The sequence below is a fragment of the Eubalaena glacialis genome, chromosome 14 (assembly GCF_028564815.1).
Source record: "Eubalaena glacialis isolate mEubGla1 chromosome 14, mEubGla1.1.hap2.+ XY, whole genome shotgun sequence".
In the NCBI taxonomy this organism is placed as follows: Eukaryota; Metazoa; Chordata; class Mammalia; order Artiodactyla; family Balaenidae; genus Eubalaena; species Eubalaena glacialis.
This window is the reverse complement of record NC_083729.1, coordinates 52,537,978-52,557,042: the sequence shown is the minus strand read 5'-3', so window position 1 is coordinate 52,557,042 and position 19,065 is coordinate 52,537,978. Positions and strand designations below refer to the sequence as shown.

Below are 19,065 nucleotides of genomic sequence, written 5' to 3'. Positions count from 1 at the left end.
ATTTGAGATTTTTCTTGTTTCTTGAGGTAGGCTTGTATTGCTATAAACTTCTCTCTTAGAACTGCATCCCATAGGTTTTGGATCATCGTGTTTTCATTGTCATTTGTCTCTAGGTATTTTTTGATTTCCTCTTTGATTTCTTCAGTGATCTCTTGGTTGTTTAGTAATGTATTGTTTAGCCTCCATGTGTTTGTGTTTTTTACGTTTTTTTCTGTGTAATTGTTTTCTAATCTCATAGCATTGTGGTCAGAAAAGATGCTTGATATGATTTCAATTTTCTTAAATTTACTGAGGCTTGATTTGTGACCCAAGATGTGATCTATCATGGAGAATGTTCCATGTGCACTTGAGAAGAAAGTGTAATCTGCTGTTTTTGGATGGAATGTCCTATAAATACCAATTAAATCTATCTGGCCTTTTGTGTCATTTAAAGCTTGTGTTTCCTTAGTAATTTTCTGTTTGGATGATCTGTCCAATGGTGTAAATGAGGTGTTGAAGTCCCTCACTACTGTTGTGTTACTGTCGATTTCCTCTTTTAGAGCTCTTAGCAGTTGCCTTATGTATTGAGCTGCTCCTACGTTGGGTGCATATATATTTCTAATTGTTATGTCTTCTTCTTGGATTGATCCCTTGATCATTATGTAGTGTCCTTCCTTGTCTCTTGTAACATTCTTTATTTTAAAGTTTATTTTATCTGATATGAGTGTTGCTACTCCAGCTTTCTTTTGATTTCCATTTGCATGGAATATCTTTTTCCATCCCCTCACTTTCAGTCTGAATGTGTCCCTAGGTCTGAAGTGGGTCTCTTGTAGACAGCATATATACGGGTCTTGTTTTTGTATCCATTCAGTGAGCCTGTGTCTTTTGGTTGGAGCATTTAATCCATTCAGGTTTAAGGTAATTATCGATATGCATGTTCCTATTACCATTTTCTTAATTGTTTTGGGTTTGTTTTTGTAGGTCTTTTTTTTTCTCTTGTGTTTCCCACTTAGAGAAGTTCCTTTAGCATTTGTTGTAGAGCTGGTTTGGTGGTGCTGAATTCTCTTAGCTTTTGCTTGTCTGTAAAGCTTTTGATTTCTCCATCGAATCTGAATGAGATCTTTGCTGGGTAGAGTAATCTTGGTTGTAGGTTCTTCCCTTTCATCACTTTAAATGTGTCATGCCACTGCCTTCTGGCTTGTAGAGTTTCTGCTGAGAAATTAGCTGTTAACCTTATGGGAGTTCCCTTGTATGTTATTTGTCGTTTTTCCCTTGCTGCTTTCAATAATTTTTCTTTGTCTTTAATTTTTGCCAATTTGATTACTATGTGTATTGGCGTGCTTCTCCCTGGGTTTATCCTGTATCGTACTCTCTGCACTTCCTGGACTTGGGTGGCTATTTCCTTTCCCATGTTAGGGAAGTTTTCGACTATAATCTCTTCAAATATTTCCTCGGGTCCTTTCTCTCTCTCTTCTCCTTCTGGGACCCCTATAATGTGAATGTTGTTGCGTTTAATGTTGTCCCAGAGGTCTCTTAGGCTGTTTTCATTTCTTTTCATTCTTTTTTCTTTATTCTGTTCCACATAAGTGAATTCCACCATTCTGTTTTCCAGGTCACTTATCCGTTCTTCTGCCTCAGTTATTCTGCTATTGATTCCTTCTAGTGTATTTTTTCATTTCAGTTATTGTATTGTTCATCTCTGTTTGTTTGTTCTTTAATTCTTCTAGGTCTTTGTTAAACATTTCTTGCATCTTCTCGATCTTTGCCTCCACTCTTTTTCCAAGGTCCTGGATCATCTTCACTATCATTATTCTGAATTCTTTTTCTGGAAGGTTGCCTATCTCCACTTCATTTAGTTGTTTTTCTGGGGTTTTATCTTGTTCCTTCATCTGGTACATAGCCTTCTGCCTTTTCATTTTGTCTATCTTTCTGTGAATGTGGTTTTTGTTCCACAGGCTGCAGGATTGTAGTTCTTCTTGCTTCTGCTGTCTGCCCTCTCTAAATAAATTTATTAAAAAAAAACAAACAAAAGCAAGGGACTTCCCTGGTGGCGCAGTGGTTAACACTCCATGCTCCCAGTGCAGAGGGCCCCGGTTTGATCCCTGATCAGGGAACTAGATCCCACATACATGCCTCAACTTAGAGTTCACATGCCACAACTAAGGAGCCCATGTGCTGCAATTAAGGAGCCAGTGAGCTGCAACTAAGGAGCCCTCGAGACGCAACTATGTAGCCCGCCTGCCGCAACTAAGAGCCAGTGCAACCAAATAAATAAATGTTAAAAAAAAACACCACAAAAGTAAAATAAAGACCTTTTCAGATGAATAAAAATAAGAGAATTCACTAGTATACCCGCACTACAGGAAATAATGAAAGAAGTCCTTCAGAATGAAAGAAAATAACATCAGATGGTAACAAAGACACAGAGACAAATGATAAATATAAAATACTAATTGTATATATTTTCTTTTATTCTTCTCTAAATGACGTATAACTGTGTAAAGCAAAAATATACATTTATATATATAAATGTATGATATGTATATCATGATATATGATATTTATATACACATATATATGACAACAATAGCACAAAGAAGGGGAAGTAAATGGAACTATATATTATTTTAAGGTTCTTCTATTTTACCTGGAATAATTCATATTACCTTTAAGTAGATTGTGATAGGTTAAAGAGGCATGTTGTAATCTTTAGAACAAATGCAAAGAATATAACTGAAAAGCAAATAAAATAATTTAAATAATATCCTAAAATTATTTTCTTAGCACAAAAAAAGCAGGAAAGGCAAAACAGAGAAGCAAAACATCTGAAAAAATTAGAAAATGAATAGTAAAATGGCAGACCTGGTACAACCATATCAATAAACACATTAAATATAAATAGAATAAATGTTCCAGTCAAAATGCAGAGATTGGGCTTCCCTGGTGGCACAGTGGTTAAGAATCCGCCTGCCAATGCAGGGGACACAGGTTCGAGCCCTGGTCCGGGAAGATCCCACATGCTGCAGAGCAAATAAGCCCATGTTCCACAACTACTGAGCCTGCGCTCTAGAGCCTGCGAGCCACAACTACTGAAGTCCACGTGCCTAGAGCCCGTGCTCCGCAACAAGAGAAGCCACCGCAATGAGAAGCCGCATGCTGCAACGAAGAGTAGCCCCCACTCGCCACAACTAGAGAAAGCCCGCGCACAGCAACGAAGACCCAACACAGCCAAAAATTAAAAAAAAAAAAAAAAAGCAGAGATTGTCAAACTAGATAAACAAGCAATTACCAACAATATGCTATCTACAAGATACACAATTTAAATTAAATTTTATTTATTCATTTATTTTTGGCTGTTTGGGTCTTCGTTGCTGCGTGCGGGCTTTCTCTAGTTGAGGCGAGTGGGGGCTACTCTTCGTTGTGGTGCGTGGTCTTCTCATGGCGGTGGCTTCTCTTGTTGCGGAGCACAGGCTGTAGGTGTGAGGTCTTCAGTAGTTGCGGCACGCGGGCTTCAGTAGTTGTGGCACGTGGGCTTCAGTAGTTGTGCCTCGTGGGCTCAGTAGTTGTCGCTCGCAGGCTCTAGAGCGCAGGCTCAGTAGTTGTGGCGCATGGGCTTAGTTGCTCTGCAGCATGTGGGATCTTCCCGGACCAGGGCTTGAACCCGTGTCCCCTGCATTGGCAGGTGGATTCTTAACCACTGCGCCACCAGGGAAGTCCCCACACTTTAAATTTAAAAACATGAAGAAGTTCAAAATAAAAGGATAGAAAAAAGATATGTCATCCAAACGGTAAACAAAAAAAATCTAGAGTGATTACTTTAATATTAAACAAAACAGACTTTAAGACAAGCAGTTTTACTATAGACAAGGAGGGGTACATCATGATAAAAGAGTCAATACACTATAAATGTATATGTGCCTAATTACAAAGCTGTAACACATACACAAAGAAAAAACTGACAGCCTTGAAAGGAAAAATACATAAATTAACAAGCATAGCTTGAGATTTCAATACTACTCTCTTAGTAATTGATAGAACAAGTAGTCAGAATATGATTAGAGAAGACTTGTACCAGAAAATCAAACCAACTTGACCCTACATTTAAAGACTACTCCACCTATAACAGCAGAATTCACATTGTTTTCATGCACATCTGGAACATGTGTCAATAAAATTTAGAAGATGAAACCACAGAGTACCTTTTCCGACCATGATGGAATTAAATTAGAAACCGAGAACTGAAAAGTATCCAGAAAAATCTGAAAATATTTGGAAATTAAACACATTACTAAACAACACATGGGTCAAAGACAAAATCATAAGGGAAATTAGAAAATATTTCGTACTGCATATAAATGAAAAAAAGATATATCAAAATCTGTGAATACTTAAAAGCAGTGCTTAGAGTGAAACTTGTAGCTTTAAATGCTTATACTAGAAAAGAAGTAAAAAACCAATGATTTAAGTTTTCACTTTAAGAAGCTAAAAAAAAGAGGAAATTAAGTCCAAAGTAATTACAAGGAAGGAAGTAGTAAATACAAGAGTGAAAATCAATGAAATATAAAATAGACAAACTATAGAGAAAGTCAATGAAGTCAAAAGCTGGTTCCTTGAAAAGATCAATAAAATTAATAAACCCCTAGCTAAACTGACCAAGAAAAAAAGAGATAAAACACAAATTATCAATATCAGGAATGAAAGAGGGCCATCACTAGAGATCCTTCAGACAGAAAAGGATAATAAGAAAATACCATGAGCAACTTTATGCCAATAAATTTGACAACTTGGATAAAATGGACACATTCCTTGAAAGAAATTATCAAAACATTCAAGAAGAAATAGAAAACCTGAATAGCACTATATTAATTAAAGACCTTCATTGATAATTAAAAAGCTTCCTATAAAGAAAACTTCAGGTCCAAATGAGTTTACTGCTGAATTTCACCACACTTTTAAGGGACAAAGAATACAAATACTACACAAATTCTTTCAGAAAAGAGAAGTGAACATTTTCCAACTCATTTTATGAGCTATTAACCTGATAACAAACTTGAAGAAGACATAACAAAACAACTACAGACAAATATCCCTCATGAACACAAACAAAAAATCTTTAACAAAATACAAGCAAGTCCAATACAGTGACACATAAAGAGAAAAACACCTCACGACCAAGTGGAGTTTACCTTGGAAGACTGACGTAACACTTGAAAAATCAATGTAATTCATCATATTGATATAATAATGGAGAAAAACTATATTATCATCTCAGTAGATGGAGAAAAAGCATTTGACAAAATTCAACACCCATTCATGTGGCAAACTGGAAACAGAAAGGAACCTCCTCAACCTCAGAAAGGACGTTTATGAGAAGCCAACAACTAACGTTACATACTTAATGGTTAAAGATTGAGGGGACCTCCCTGGAGTCCCAGTGGTTAAGACTTCGCCTTCCAGTGCAGGGGGTGTGGGTTTGATCCCTGGTCGAGGAGCTAAGATCCCACAAGCCTCGTGGCCAAAAAACCAAAACATAAAACAGAAGCAATACTGTAACAAATTCAATAAAGACTTTAAAAATGGTCCACATCAAAAAAAAAAATCTTTAAAAATATAAAGATTGAATGCTTTCCCCCTAAGATAAGGAACAAGGCAAGGATGTCTGTTCTCACCACTTCTATTCAACATCAGGTCCTAAGCAACGCAAAAAGGCAAGACAAAGAGATAAAAGGCATACATACTGAAAGGAATCTAATAAGCAAAGAAAAATTAAGTCAATTTAGCAAGGTCATAGGATACAAAGTCAATATACAAAGACCAGCTGTATTTCAATATTACCATTAATGAACAATTGGAAAATTTAAAAAACCTACTTCCATTTATAGAAGCGTAAGAAAATACTTAGGAACAAATTTAACAAAAGATGTTACGTTTGCATAGTGAAACTACAAAACATGATTGAGAGACATTAAAGAAGACTTAAATAAATGGAGAGACAGTCCGTGTTCATGGACTGGAAGACTTGCCATTGGGAAAAAAAAGAGCAACATACAGCTTCAACACAATTCCAATAAAAATTCCAGCAATATTTGTGTAGAAATATCCACACTCATTCTAAAATGTATAGGAAAAGCAAAGCACCTAGAAATACCAAAATAATCTAAGACAAGAGAACAGTTTTGGAGGACTCACACCACGAGATTTCAAGAGTCACTAAAAACTACAAAAATTAAGACAGTGTGACATTGATATACTGATGTAAAGACAGAAGAATCAATGGAAGAGAACAAAGTTCAGAAGTAGATCCATATGTAATGGTCAACTGATTCTTTAACAAAGGTGCTAAAGTAATCCAATGGGGAAAGAACAGTCTTTTCAACAAATGGTACTAGGACAACTGGCTATGCCTATGGAAAAAAAAAGGAATCTTGACTCTTACCTCATACCACACACAAAAATTAACCTGGAAGGGACTGTATACTTAAATATAAGAGCTAAAGTCATAGAACCTTTAAAAGAAAACATAGAAAATCTTTGTGACTTTGGGGTAGCCAAAGATTTCTTAGCTAGTAAAGCCTGAAACATAAAAGGAAAGCTAAAAAATTATAGTTCACAAAATTAAAAACTTTTGTTTTCAAAAGACAATGTTAATAAAAGTAAAAGGCAAGTCACAGACTAGGGAAAAATATCTGCAAAACATATGGACTTGTATCCACAAATATATAAAGAACTCTTACAATTCAATAAGGCAAGCAATTCAATTAAAAAAGATTTAAGGCAAAGATTTAAACAGACACTTCACAAAAAAGACATGTAAATGACCAAGAAGCACATGAAAAGATGCGTAGAATTACACACGCACTAGAATGCCTAATATTAAAAAAAAAACCACAATAATACCAAGTATTGGTACAAATGTGTAGTGACTGGAATTCTCATACATTGCTGGTGGGATGCAAAATGGTAGTCACTTTGCAAAACAGTTTGGCAGTTTCTTATAAAGTTAAACATACACTTAGCATGTGACCCAGCAATTCCACTCCTAGGTATCTACCCAAGAGAAATGAAAACATATGTCCACACAGACTTTTACGCAAATGTTCACAGCAGCATTATTCATAACAGCCAAGAACTGAAAAGAACCCTAATGTCCATGAAATGGTGGATGGATGAACAGATTATGGTATATTTCTACAATGGAACACTACTCTGCAATAAAAAGGAACAAACTACTGATACACACAACAAATGGATGAATCTCAAAAACATCATACTAAGTGAAAGAAGCCAGACACAAAAGGCTATTCATGATTCCATTTATATGAGATCTTAGAAAAGGTAAACCACAGTGACAAAAAGCAGATTAGTGGTTGCCTGGGATCGGGAGTGGGGAAAGGGAACTGAGTGTAAAGGGTTAAAAGGAAACTTTCTGGAGTGATATTCTAGGTCTTGATTTTGGTGGTGGTTATACGACTATGCTTAAACTCATCAAAGTGTACACTTAAAAATGAATGAATTTTATTACATGTAAACTATACCTCAATCAACTGTGAAACACACACACACACACACACAACATAGTAGCATTTTCTCCTTCACTAATTAGTATTGAAAAATAATTGATAAATGACTAGTTTTTTCATTAGGGGAATTCAACATGTAAAGAAAAATTATATAAAACTTAGAAATAAGACAAAGGGAAGACTGCACGTCCTTTAAGTGATATATTGGAGGACTGCTTACTTAATCCTCTAAGAGAACGTCCTTATGTTTGACTTTCCTGTCTACTATTGATTGAAGGCCCAGATGCTGTGAAGTTTCATGTTACCTTACAAATTTTTCTAATAGAAATGCAAATGATTTCTGTCTGATAGAAAAGATAACCCCGGACTTCCCTGGTGGTCCATTGGTTAAGACTCTGCGCTTCCACTGCAGGGGGCACGGGTTCGATCCCTGGTTGGGGAACCAAGATCCCGCATGCCACGTGTCGGGGCCAAAAAAAGGAAAAAAGGAAAACAAAGATAACCCCAGTGGTTATGGGTTTATTGCCTTGTATGACATTAATCAGTTTTGTATCTAATTTGCAATCTTTTTTTAACATTTTTTTCAAATGCCTACAAATACCTGAGCCTTCAAATGCTTAACCCTAACCCTAACTTTCCCTGCTATTTCTCTCACTAATGGGTTGAAAAATTTTGACACAAGTTCATTCTATAGGTGTATAAAGTTATGGTTTTAACTTAAAAAATCATACTTTGATGACTATTATTTAATGCTTCATTTGAGTGTCACTTCAAATCATCTCAGGTACAATGAGATAGTCACACATTTTGAGAAACCCATTAGGTTACACCTGAAATGAAAACTCGGAGGATTATTTCTCAGTATATTGCACTTTTTAAAAAAAATAGTTTTATGAGTATTCTGTGTTAGTGTCAGGGTTAGGGAATCTTGATGAAGCCTCTATTATTTATTTTTTCCATGTTGTAACCTACCATGTAGACTTATAAAGCCAATTCTTTATCCCTTGCATTAAATCCTTTGGAATATACCCTCCTCATAAAAGTGAGACTTGATTTTTAACTTAGAAATCCATACTTTGTTTCTTGGATACTTCTTCTTCATCTCCAACTTCATCTTCAGTGACCTCGGACCCAGTGGTATATTCTTCTTCTTCTGAAAATAATGACTGTTGTTTCTGAATTAAAAAAACAAATACATCGTATTAAAACTGTATATTATCACATCACCAATGAATTCTTTCAAACACACCCATCTAAATTTATTTTGGATGAATGAGCCAAACAAGAACTGATAAAATGACCACTGTCTAGCACAACTTTCAGGAAATGGATGTAAGAATTTCTACTTTTAGGACAGGATAGCATTACATTAAATATTTTAAAAATTTATTTCCTTCACAGATTCTAGCAGAGTGATGGGCACATTATAAGTACTCAGTATTTGTTGAACTGCACTTCTATCACTCAATTGAAAGTATTTTCCTTGATATTAAGATTAAATTAGGGACTTCCCAGGTGGTCCAGTGGTAAAGAATACGCCTTCCAATGCAGGGGATGTGGGTTCAATCCCTGGTCAGGGAACTAAGATCCCACATGCCGTGGGGCAACTAAGCCCGCGTGACACAACTACTGAACTCGTGCGCCTCAACTAGAGAGTCTGCGTGCCGCAAACCAGAGACCACGCTCTCTGGAACCCACGTGCCACAACTACAGAGCCCATGTGCCCTGGAGCCTGCGTGCCACAACTAGAAAAGAGAAAAAAAAAAAACCCCGCATGCCACAACTAGAGAGAAGCGCGCACAGCACAACAAAAAATCCCCTCATGACTCAACGAAGATCCCACGTGCTGCAACTAAGACCCGATGCAGCCAAAAATAAATAAATAAACCTAAAAAAAAAAAGATTAAACTAAAATACAATAATTGCCAATATGAATGTAGTCTCATAAACAAGTAAATGTGCACATTCTCTGGGTGAATGTGGCGCTGGATTATCTGAACGTATCAGCATCAGTTTCCTCCATCTATCTACCCTACTGTCTGTTATCACTGATACAAATTTCTATTCCATTCTTGTGAATACTGGTGGCAGATGGCATAGTAATGGCAAATAGGTAAAAAACAACAAAAAAATCAATAAATCAATCAAACAACCAAATAATTGGAACTTAATTGATATGTTGTTTTGTTCAATGTTCTAAATGTGACTTAAAAGTGACTTTAAAAAAGTCATTTAAGAAAACTTATGGATTATGCAGCCAGATAATGGAGTATGTGTCTGTTTTAAACAATGACTGTTTAATAAGTGCGAAATTACAGAAGCTGAAAAGGATGATATACATTTAACTAAAATCTATAAAATTAGATACTGAGATTCTATTAAACTGAACTTTGATTTAGGAAGAAAGAGATTCATGAAAGTGAAATATAGTTGCTCACTTACCAGCTGCAGTGTCCAGTTTTTCAGTGATAAGAACTATAAAAAAGACAAAGGAATAAGAGATTAATATATCTGCATCTACCCAGATTGCAGCTCCTTATTTTCATATGGATATTGTAGAAGAGTTGGAAAAAGTTTTAAAAGTTCATTCCCTTCTAGGTTGAAACATAATTTTAAACTCATCTAAAAATGATATAGTACAATCTTTTGTATTCCCTGCCCAGAAAAAATGTGTATGTCTACAAAAAAGAAAAAAAAAAATCAACATTTCCTAGGGTCATTTCCAAAGGACAAGTAAATCACATATAGAGATAATATAATTTTATATTGTGAATTATTTCAATCACTTTTTAATGTTTATATTCTATTATAAATTTAAGGAACCAGATATATGGATATTCAAGAAATCTAATTTGCTATTTTGTATATAATTTATAAATAAATGTTAGTAATTAAACACAGCCATCTAAAGTTTATAATGCATTTTACATGGAATATTTCACTTTCTCAAGTAAATGCTACTTCAACTAACACAGACAGGAAGTTCACAGGCAAACAGAGACTCCCTGGCTGTTAGTAACAGGAATCAAAGGAATCAAAGCTTTCCAGTCACCTTGAAAATATCTCTGTTTTGAAACCCTGGAAAAACTAAATGCATTACTGAATACAATTAACAAAAAGAATTTCATACCAAAAAAATGTTTACAGGACTAGGAGGGGATAAAATATCCCATTCATACTATCTTCATTTCTCAAATCATTATTTGTCCATAATAAACCCTGAAGACTATATTTTTCCCCCAAATTTAAGTTGATTAATTATTAATTCTTTGAGTGCAAGGAATGTATCATCCTTATAGTCCTGTTAACTCAGCATAATACCTTGTTATGAGAGTTAATGCATATTAATGGCAAATTTCAATATTAATTTAAACCGATCAAATTTCTGTCAAAGATTAAATATTATCAATTGTTTTTATAAATAAAGAATAAATGAAGCAAGCTACTTACAGCATTGAGCTCCCCACTCTTGGGGCCCCATGGTGTATTTGGCTCCAGTAAAACATCACAGTCTAGACCCTTTTCATCACAGGGACCACCAGAATCACTTGAAAGGAAAAGACATTTTATGGAGAAGTGTTCAATTTAAGATTTTTTTTTTTTGGCCTTGCTGTGCAGCTTGCAGGATCTTAGTTGCCCAACCAGGGATCAAACCTGGGCCCTGCCAGTGAAAGTTGCTGAGTCCTAACCACTGGACCGCCAGGGAATTCCCCAATTTCTTAAGCATTTAAATGCAAACAGTATCTTTTCTTATTGCAAATGTTTTATAAATTGCTCTTTAGAAATACAGTTCTTGAGTATAAGGTATGCCACTTCAACATTTACATTTCTTAATGCATCTAGTGACTCCCCCAGCATAAGTCACTCCATTTGGGGGGAAGCACCACTATACTCCAAGCATTGTACCTGCCAGGTGGTGAAACAGGCTGCTATGGTGGATACTGCTTTGAGAACAGCTTTTATTAGAGAGTCCTCCTACCCCCAACCTGACAGCCTGCTGCAACTGTAAAATGATGGAAGTGACTTCATTAATTACTGAATCCAAGGAGTTCAAATTTATGCAAAGATTACCTCAACCATCAATTTTTTTTTTCTAGTTCCATCAGTTTGCTAAGATGGGCTTCAGTAACTTGGAAAAAATTTTTTAAATCCTCTAAAATTGGAGTGTGGGCCCCACCCTTTGAATCACCAGGAACTCCTATTATTAGTTTTTCTTCCCCTTGGACTTCCAATATTTAGAGGGTTTTTTTCTATCAAATAAACACCTGCTTGCTCTTATTGTAAGCTAACATATAATTTCAGCTAGACTTTCTGAAATAACGAAAACGACTGCCATTACTGATTTGGGGAGGTACTGGGGGGTAGAGGATTCCAGGATGCGAACCATTGAATAAAGCCGCAGTACACCGTTTCCTCCACCTCACCTGACTGTATCTTTAGCAAAAGGCACAAGAATGACATCTTTGTGTTTCTGCAGATCATCCAGTATTCTGGCAGTTGGGCAGGACAGCAAATCTTCACCTTCACCTTGATCACGAAGAGCAACCATGTGGTCCTTCACTTTACAACCCTGTCACGTAAAAGACTAAATTTGAGAGGTTGGTTCATTATAGAAACATTCCTTTAAAGACGACTGTATGTTTCTGTTCTTCTTTGCCCCGTCATACCATCCTACTAACAATTTTACACCTTTCTCAGTATCTCAAAAAATAATACTCATACAGAAAAGAGCATGAAACATAAATGTATACCTTAACAAATAACCATGTAACACTATCCACACTAAAAAACAGAATATTGCCAATACTCCAGGATTCCTCTTGGGCCCATTCCCAACCATAATTGCCTCCATCCTCCCTAAAGGATAACCTCTACCTCGACTTTTACGGTTCTCACTTTCTTGCTTTTACCTTTTACCACTTAAGGATGTATTCCTAAACACTACAGTTTAGTTTGTCTCATTTGTTTTTTTTTTTTTTAAATAAATAAATTTATTTATTTATTTATTGGCTGCATTGGGTCCTCGCTGCCGCACACGGGCTTTCTCTAATTGTGGCGAACGGGGGCTACTCTTCGTTGTGGTGCGCAGGCTTCTCATTGCAGTGGCTTCTCTTGTTGCGGAGCACAGGCTCTATGTGCACGGGCTTCAATAGTTGTGGCACACGGGCTCAGTAGTTGTGGCTCGTGGGCTCTAGTGCTCAGGCTCAGTAGTTGTGGCCCACGGGCTTAGTTGCTCCGCGGCATGTGGGATCTTCCCGAACCAGGGCTTGAACCCGTGTCCCCTGCATTGGCAGGCGGATTCTTAACCACTGCGCCACCAGGGAAGTCCCATCTCATTTGTTTTAATACTATGTTTTTGTGATTCAACCATGTTACTACATGTAACTAACATTTGCTTTAATGGACAGTATGCCATTGTATGAATAATCACAATTTGCTTATCTATTCTACAGCTGGTGGATGGGTTATTTCCAGTTTGGAACTAGTCCAAGTAGTAGTAGTATGAACATTCTTTAACATGTTTCCTGATGCACAAGTGCTCACGTATACCAAATTAAATTACTATCAGCAGTGTATGAGAGTTCTCATTACTCTATGTTCTTGATAACACTTGGTGAGACATTTTAATGGTAGTCATTCTGGTGAGCATGTAGTGATATCTGTGGTTTTAATTTGCATTTCCCCAATTAAAAATGAGGTTGAGCTCCTTTTCATGTTTACTGAACAGCAAGGAACTTTCTGGTGTGAAGTTCCTATTGTCGTTTTCTTATTAATTTGTACAACTCAAAAAAAATCTTAATATGAACCTTGTATGGATATGTGTTGCTAATATCTGGTCCCACCTGTGAGTTTGTCTCCTCAGTTTCAGTTTATTTAATGTAGTTAATGTACTTGAATTTAAAATCTCTCCCTTTATGGTATTATCTTTTAATAGCTTTATTAGTTTTTTGTTCTTTTTTGGACACCCTGCACGGCTTGCGGGATCTTAGCTCCCTGACTAGGGATCGAACCCGCTCCCTTGGCAGTAAGAGCACGAAGTCCTAACCACTGGACTGCCAGGGAATTCCCAGCTTTATTAGCTTTTATTTCACATATAGGCTTTTTTGGGGGAATAGTTTGGGCTGTTTTTTCCCCATTTTGATATCCCAGTGTCCTGGTACCTCTTATTGGAAAGTCTATCCTTTGCCCACTGCTCTGTAATGTCACCTCTGTCACAGTAGCTAAGTAGCTTTGAGTACAAAGTACTCAAAGTATCTAAGTAGCTTTGAGTACAGACATTCCTTGGTATCTGTGGGGGATCGGTTCTAGGAGTCCCCGTATATACCAAAATCCACAGATTCAACTAACTGCAAATTATGTAGTACTACAAAGATGTAGTATGTCTTTATTTTTTTTAATTCATGTATAATTGGACCCACACAGTTCAAACCAGTGTTGTTCAAGGGTTAAATGTACTTCAGTCTCTGCTACTGGTCCATCTGTTTAATCTTTATCAGTATCACTCTGTCTTAATTACCTAAGACTTATAATAAATTCTGATACTGAGCAGAGAAAGTACTTCTACCTTTGTGTTCTCTGAGAGTATCTTGGCTATTCTTGGCCCTTTGTATTTCCATAAATATTTCAGGATCAGCTTAGAAAAGTTCCTGATAAAAACCTGTTAGGATTTTTATTGAGATCGCATGGATCTATATATAGGTCAGTTTGGTGAACATTTATATCTTTACAATATTGAGTCTCTGAATCCATGAACATGGTATAAAAATCCGTTTTTTAGTTTTATTTTCTCTGAATAATGTTTTATGTTTTCTATATAGAGTTCCTGTACTTTATTTTATTAGATTTATTCCTAGGTACTTATTTTTGAGGCTACTGTAAGTGGTTTCTTTTTACAAATTTCATTTTCTAATCTCATTGGTTTATAGAAATACAATTGATTTTTCTTAATGATTTTTAACAGATCAATCTTAAATTCTTACTAACTCTAATGATTTGTCTGTAGATTCTTCAGGGTTTTCTACATTCACAATTATCATCTGCAAATTATGAGAGCTCCATTCAATCTCTATAACCTTTTGATTTCTTTTTCTTGTATTAATATACTGTTCAGGACCTCCAGATCAATTTGAATAGAAGTATGTTGACAATGAGCATCCTTATCATGCTCCCAATTTCAAAGGAAAATTTTTCTACATTTCATTATCAAGTGTGATATTTGCTGTAAGTTTTATATTATGTATCCTTTATTAGATTACATCATTTCCCTTTTATTTCTATTAGTAAGAATTTTAAATTTTTGTTTCTGCTTTTTTATCATTCCACTCATTCCCTTCACACACATTAATTCAGAAGTTATACACTCTTCTATGCTTTCAGTGGTTACCCTAGAACTTATAACATGTATCCGCGACTTATCAAAGTCAAATTTGTCAATACACTCCCTAATGTAAGACCTTTTAAACTCCACTTCATCACTCTCCCAACTTATAGGCTATTATGGGTTTTAATATTATACACTAAAATGTATAGTATATATCAATTATTTTAAAATTGTCTATATGATTAATGTAATTATACGTTTATTACAAACACACACATAAAGCATTACCACTATTGTTTTACCATCATTGCTTCATACAGCCAATGTTCATTTAGATTTACCAATATATTAATTTCTTTCTTTGGTCTTCATTCCTTCCTGTATCTTGAGAACATCCATTAGTATTTCCTTTTTTTAAAAAAAAAAAATTATTTATTTATTTTTATTTATTTGGCTGCACCGGGTCTCAGCTGCAGCATGTGGGATCTTTGTTGCAGCATGTGGGATATCTTTAGTTGTGGCACGTGGGCTCTTAATTGCGGTATGTGGGATCTAGTTCCCTGACCAAGGATCGAACCCAGGCCCCCTGCATTGGGAGCATGTAGTCTTAACCACTGGACCTCCAGGGAAGTCCCAGTATTTCCTTTTTAAAGCAGTTTGCTAGTTGCAAATTCTTTCAATTTTTCTTTGCCTAAATAATCTTTATTTTGTTTTCATTCTCAAAGGATATTTAAGGAAGGCACAGATTTTCTAGATTATTAACTATTCCTTTTGTCACACTGCAGACCTAGTGGAGGGACTTCCCTGGTGGCACAATGGTTAAGAATCCGCCTGCCAATGCAGGGGACACGGGTTCGAGTCCTGGTCCGGGAAGATCCCACATGCCATGGAGCAACTAAGCCCATGCGCCACAACTACTGAACCTGCGCTCTAGAGCCCGCGCGCCTAGAGCCCATGCTCCGCAACAAGAGAAGCCACCACAATGAGAAACCCCTGTACCACAACAAAGAGTAGCCCCCGCTCACCACAACTAGAGAAAGCCCGTGTGCAGCAATGGAGGCCCAATGCAACCAAAAAAAAAAAAAAAAAAAAAAGATGGCAAATTTATGTTTATTTTACAATTAAAAAATATTAGACATGTACTCTCTAGGTCTCTTACTTTCTTTTATATTTCTCATAATTTTGTCTGTCTGTGCTTCATTCTGGATAGTTTCTTCTGACTTTTTTATCTTTCATTTTTCTAATTTTTCAGCTATAACTAAGTTGCTGTTAAATTTGCCACTGATCTTAAATTTGTTATTACGTTTTTCAGTAGTAGCATTTCTATTTGTTTTTATTTAAACTCTGTCACTTTTTTAAAAAAAATTTATTTATTTATTTGGCTGCGCTGGGTCTTAGTTGTGGCATGTGGAATCTTTTCAGTTGCTGCATGCGGGATCTTTAGTTGCGTGCATGTGAACTCTTAGTTGTGGCATGTGGGATTTAGTTCCCTGACCAGGGATTGAACCCAGGCCCCCTGCAGTGGGTGGAGTCTTAGCTACTGGACCACCAGGGAAGTCCCTCTTTGTCACTTTTTATAGTTTATAATTCCCTGTCAAAAATTTCTGAACTTGGCTTCTATCAACTTAAACTAGTAATTTTATTATGTGTCAGTAATTCCAATATGTGAGTTCTCTGTCATTTATTTTTGTTGTCTAAGTTCTGCTGTTCCCATTCTTGGTAACTTATTTTCATCTATGTCAGGTTATCTTTGTATGCTGAATATTTTGTTTAAAAAATTTTTTGTAGAAATAATTTGAGGTATAGAATAATGTTCTCTTTCTTCAAAGAGGATGTTTACTGCTTTTGCCAGATGCCTGGGGACCATGGCAATCCAGGATTACCTTAACCCAAGTTCAGGGCCTGAATTTCTTAGGCTACCCAAATAAATCAAAACCAGGTTGCTATTCAATCAAGGGATGGTTTGCTTCTCATTTGCTCTTATTTTCTTTGGGATACCAACACGAAGTGTAGGGTTGGGGATGTTATTCATTAACGTCCCCATTCTTGGCATCCTAACTATTCCACTAAATCCTGATAGGGCACCAAAAGCTCAGCCCAGACTCTCAGCTGTCTCTTTCAGTTTGGTCATCACCTCCAGGACAAAAATGGCCCTAAGTGCTGGCTCACTTCTTTGGGTTCCCATCATCTCTTATATCTTAACACTAATTCCCCATTAGCTCTTCGACACTTTTAATATAACCTTTACATTTATATTTCATACGTCTTTTTTTAGTTACCTTTTGATGGGAGGATTAGTCTGAATTACTTAGTCTGCCATTACTGGAAATATAACTCACCAAATGAGCTATTTATATTTCACTTAGTCTAAGAAATCACTTTAATCAATATCCATGATGTTGCACACCAGACTTAAAATACAATTTACTTGCTATTTATTCCTGAATCCTCTCACAATGAACGGAATATCAGTAGTCAATACAACCAGTAAATAGAAAACAAAAAGCCAAAGAGTTACAACTCTTAGAAATATTGTTCAAAGTGATATAAATGTGACAGTTAAAACAGAAGCTTGACCATAAAGAAATGCAATGACTAAATCATGTTACTGCAAAAACGTAACAATAATCAAGAATTAATGCAATTATCTTGGGCCTATCAAAGCGAATCCCATTTTGCTTAAAGTCTCATGCCCCACTTAAATAGCTTTGGTATGAAAAGCATTATCTAAAACTTTAAACATGAACATGAACATTATAAGGGTAACCTATTTATTACTTCACCAATAAAATTTCTGACTAATCAAAACTGCTAATTGATCATAAATATAACAAATTTCCTAATCCAGCTTAAATTTCATGATCCATCATTTTAATAACATTTATGACTAACACTCCAAATTCCTTGCCCCTAAATTTCATTATACTCATCGGGATGAGCTCAAATACCTACTTTCTCCGTGCCTGCACTCAAGCAGCTAAGGACTGATAGAGAGAGTGATATAAAAAGGCATGTTGGATTTCACTGTAAATTCATGATCACCAATCTCCAAAGGGCTTTCTAACTGCCTAATAACCTACAAGATTTCTTTGGAAAATTCACTCTCCTGGTTTCCAAAAAGACTATTTCAAACCTTTGGTACTTCTTTCAAACCTTGGACCGTTCCCTCTTCCCCCTCATTCTTTTTTTTTAAATAAAGAATTCTTTTTTTTTTAAGATTTATTTATTATTTATTTATTTATTTTTATTTTTATTTTTTGGCTGCCTCGGGTCTTAGTTGCTGCACTTGGGATCTTTGTTGTGGTGCGCAGGCTTCTCTCTAGTTATGGCGTGTGGGTTTTCTCTCTCTAGTTGTGGTGCGTGGGCTCCAGGGCACGTGGACTCTGTAGTTTGCGGCACGCAGGCTCTAGTTGAGGCGCGTGAGCTCAGCAGTTGTGGCACACGGGCTTAGTTGCCCTGCAGCATGTGGGTTCTTAGTTCTCTGACCAGGGATCGAACCCACTTCCCCTGCATTGTAAGGCGGATTCTTTACCACTGGACCACCAGGGAAGTCCCTTCCCCCTCATTCTTAGCAGACGACTTTACCTTCTACTTTACAGAGAACAGAAAAGACAATAGGTTAGAACAACATATCATCCAAATGACAAAAACACAATTGTACTATTATCTGCAACCATCCTACTCTTCTCTCCTGTTATAATAGAGGGGCTGCCCTTCCTCCTCTCTAAACGAATACTGCCATATGTGCTTAAAATTGCACCTTATCCTGCCTCCTCATAAACCTTGTACTATCAATCTCTCCTCCTCAACTGGATCCTTCCTACTGACTTTTAAAAATGTCTCTCCTACAGTCTCTTCAATAAGTGGTGCTGGGAAAACTGGACAGCTACATGTGAAAGAATGAAATTAGGACATTCTCTAACACCATACACAAAAATACACTCAAAATGGATTAAAAACCTACATGTAAGGCCGGATACTATAAAACTCTTAGAGGAAAACATAAGCCGAACACTCCCTAACATAAATCGCAGCAATATCTTTTTTGATCCACCTCCTAGAGTAATGAAAATAAAAATGAAAATAAAAACAAAAATAAACAAATGGGACCTAATTAAACTTAAAAGCTTTTGCACAGCAAAGGAAGCTATAAACAAAACGAAAAGACAACCCACAGAATGGGAGAAAATATTTGCAAATGATGAGACCGACAAGGGACTAATCTCCTAAATATACAAACAGCTC

At 36.2% G+C, this 19,065-nt stretch overlaps 1 protein-coding gene across 1 annotated transcript in view; it reads right to left on the bottom strand.

The window, feature by feature from the left end:
• Nucleotides 1-19,065, bottom strand: part of SANBR (SANT and BTB domain regulator of CSR) — a 59,389-nt gene that overhangs the window by 10,186 nt on the left and 30,138 nt on the right. Inside the window, exons 12-15 of the mRNA XM_061210959.1 lie at nucleotides 11,924-12,069; nucleotides 10,950-11,046; nucleotides 9,942-9,974; nucleotides 8,575-8,674 (exon numbers count right to left, since the gene is read on the bottom strand). Coding sequence (XP_061066942.1) covers nucleotides 8,575-8,674; nucleotides 9,942-9,974; nucleotides 10,950-11,046; nucleotides 11,924-12,069 — 376 coding nt within the window. The remainder of the gene's footprint in view (nucleotides 1-8,574; nucleotides 8,675-9,941; nucleotides 9,975-10,949; nucleotides 11,047-11,923; nucleotides 12,070-19,065) is intronic.